The sequence below is a fragment of the Cynocephalus volans genome, chromosome 16, assembly GCF_027409185.1.
Source record: "Cynocephalus volans isolate mCynVol1 chromosome 16, mCynVol1.pri, whole genome shotgun sequence".
Classification (NCBI taxonomy): Eukaryota; Metazoa; Chordata; class Mammalia; order Dermoptera; family Cynocephalidae; genus Cynocephalus; species Cynocephalus volans.
In genome coordinates this window covers 22,526,319-22,529,188 of record NC_084475.1, presented here as the reverse complement: position 1 = coordinate 22,529,188, position 2,870 = coordinate 22,526,319, and the positions used below count along the sequence as shown (strand labels likewise).

General features: G+C 59.0%; 1 protein-coding gene across 1 annotated transcript; it reads right to left on the bottom strand.

Annotated features, from left to right (window-relative positions):
- On the bottom strand, nt 1-2,143 carry UTS2R (urotensin 2 receptor). Its single transcript, XM_063080395.1, has 3 exons — nt 2,062-2,143; nt 266-1,490; nt 1-139 (listed from the first exon to the last, which is right to left on the bottom strand). Exons 2-3 carry the CDS (start codon nt 1,405-1,407, stop codon nt 1-3), a joined length of 1,281 nt encoding a protein of 426 aa, XP_062936465.1. The 5' UTR covers nt 1,408-1,490; nt 2,062-2,143.
- Between the last annotated feature and the right edge of the window lie 727 nt (nt 2,144-2,870).

The window sequence follows — 2,870 nt, the reverse complement described above, 5'->3', positions numbered from 1 at the left end:
TCAGAAGCTGGGTCTGGGCCTGCGCCTCCCGGAGACCCCCAGAGATGGCGGGTGGGGCCCGCTTCTGGGCACTGTGGGGAAGGCGCTGGTGGAGCTGAAGGGAGCCATGGGAAGGGAGAGCAGGGAGCTTTCCAGAAGACTGAGGAGGAAGGGCCGGGCCTGTCAGCCAGGAGCAAGGGGTTTCTGGGAAGGGGTTCCAGGAAGTGATCCGGGCTTCGGGGCCCCCCCCGCCTGGCCTCCAGCCCCCCCTCGCCCCCAAACTCACACTGGGGGCGCTGAGAACCCTCTAGGGGCCGCCGGGGACAGCGTGAGGGTCTCAGTGGCCTGCTGGCTGCCGGGGGACAGCAAGAGACCCGAGCCGCGCTGGAAGCGGGCTCGGCTCAGCAGGAGGCTGCCGCTGGCCGGGGTGCGCGGGCGGCGGCGCAGGTGGTCGCGGTAGTTCCTGGACAGCAGCGTGTAGAGGAAGGGGTTGACGCAGCTGTTGCCGTAGGTGAGGCACGTGGTCAGGTAGTTGACGATGCGCGCCGTGCGGGGTGCCAGCGGCGGGGCCTCGCAGTACTGGGTGAGCAGCTGCCACAGCCAGAAGGGCAGAAAGCAGGCCCAGAAGAGCAGCACGATGCTGAGGATGAGGTACAGCGCCCTGGGGCTGGGCAGCCGCCGTGTCTGCTTGAAGGGGGCCCGCTGTGACAGCCAGTAGGCCCGCGCCAGCCGGACGTAGAGCAGCCCGATGGCCAGGCCGGGCCCCACGATGCTGGTCCCGAAGAGCAGCGTCAGGTAGGCGCGGTGGGCACGCTGGCCCCAGACCGGCAGGCAGAGGCTCTTGGGGCCCCGGTGGACCAGCCGGATGGCCAGCATCACAGGCAGCGTCAGCAGCAGGGCCAGCAGCCAGGTGCCCAGCGCCAGGAGCTTGCGGTAGCCCTTGGAGCGCCGCACCGTGTCCAGCGGCCGCAGCACCGCAGCATAGCGCTCGCTGCTCATGGCGGTCAGGGTGAAGATGCTGGCGTGCATGGTCAGGAAGTCCAGGCTGAAGAGGATGCGGCAGCCCATGTCCCCAAAGTGCCACCCCTTGGTGACGTAGGTGGCCACGATGAAGGGAATGCCGAGCAGGTAGAGCAGGTCAGCCAGTGCCAGGTTGATGATGTAGATGTGCATGGAGGCTGAGGCCCGCAGGAAGCGGCACACGACCACCAGCGTGTACACGTTGCCCGCCACACCCACCACGCCCATGGCTGAGAGCACTGCCCCGATGGCGCCCGTGGCCACCAGGTCCTCCAGGGAGCTGGGCTCCATCGGGCTGGCCCACGAGTCATTGAGGGACACGTTGGGGCCACCAGGGGGATCAGGCATGGTGCTACCTGTCACAGCCAGCACAGGAAAATTGCTTGTGGACTCAGGGCTCAATGCCATCTCTGCCTCTCACGCTGGGCTCAGGGCTGGGGCGTGCTGCTCCTTGGGCTGAGGAGGAGGCATCTGTGGGCAACCTGCTCGTCCTGTGGGAGAAGATACCCATTAAAGATGCAAGTGAGGCACCCCTCCACTCCCACGAGGCCACTGTGATAGGCACAGGGTCACACGGGCCAGTCTCAGAAGAATAGAGGCTCAGACTCCCCTTGAGAAGACACCATTCTGCTTAATCTGCCCAGCTATCCAGGAGAACCTGAGAACTACCTGACCAGCTCTCCCCTGGTGCATGACCCAGCAAGACCTGTACCCCAGGCCTCAATGCAAGTGCAAAGGCCTCTGGGTTGACTGGGCTTTTTGGAAAACCAGAACACAGCAGGGCAGCCCCCTAGGAGTAGAGGTCAGCAGTGACACAGCTAGGAGTCCTGGGCTCCAGCCCTGACCCCAATGCACCACTGAGGCCTCACTTTCTCAGGCAGAGGGGCCCCGCTTACCACCAACTCTTTTCCCTTCATTTTACTTGTATGTTTTTTAAAGTGCATTTTCTTCATGTTGCAAAGGTAATACCTTCTGACTTTAAAAGTCCAAACAAAAATATGTACGGGGAAGGCTTTTGAAATCGCTGTTTATCGTATGGGGGAAATGAGCCTTGATCCTCACCTCACACCACACACAAAATGAATTCAAGATGGATGGCAGCCTGCACGTAAAAAGTTAACTCGATCCGTCAGTCAAGCTTCTGGAAGAAAACAGGAGCATTGGGTAGGAAAAGAGTACTTAAAAATGAACAAAAAACACAAGTGGACTTCATTAAAATTAAGAAATTTACTAAGAAAGTAAAAATGTAAACTACAAGTTGAGAGAAGATTATCAGAAGACGAATATCACACAAAGAACTAGTAACCAAACTATATCGACCAGCTACAGCTGAATAAGGCAAATACTAACAACCCATCTGAAAAAAAAAAGACAAAAAACTGGAACAGGGGCTCGTCCACAAAGGATATCCTAACAGCCAGCAAGCCCATGGAAAGGTGCCCAGCACCATCAGCCGTGAGGAACACGCAAATCAAAGCCACGACAAGATACCACTTCGTGCCCACCGGGGTGGCTGGAATCAGAAAGACAGACGCTTGCCACACGTGTCGGGAGGTGTGGGCAGTGGGAACCCTCACCAACCATGGCAGAAATGTGGGGTGACACGGTCACTTTGGAAGACAAGTGGGCACTCTTAGGAGAGCATGTGTGCACCCTCTCACCCAGCAGCTCCACTCTTAGGTTTGCCCCTGGAGGAATGACCACAATGTCCACAAAAGGACAAAAGCAAGCATGTCCCCAGAAGCTTTTGTCCTCATGAGGAGACAACCCGAACATCCACGAAGAGTATGTGGCCGAGCAAACTGCACGTGTGCATGAGAACGCTCCACAGCAAGGACGGCGGCCGGGCCACTGCCAGGGTCAACGGCCTG

Excerpts from the sequence above, each read along its gene's own strand:
- UTS2R (XM_063080395.1), bottom strand. The coding sequence starts at position 1,407 with ATGGCATTGAGCCCTGAGTCCACAAGCAATTTTCCTGTGCTGGCTGTG. Across the intron at positions 140-265 it reads GGGTTCTCAGCGCCCCCAGT|TCTTCTGGAAAGCTCCCTGC; the intron begins GTGAGTTTGGGG and ends CTTCCTCCTCAG.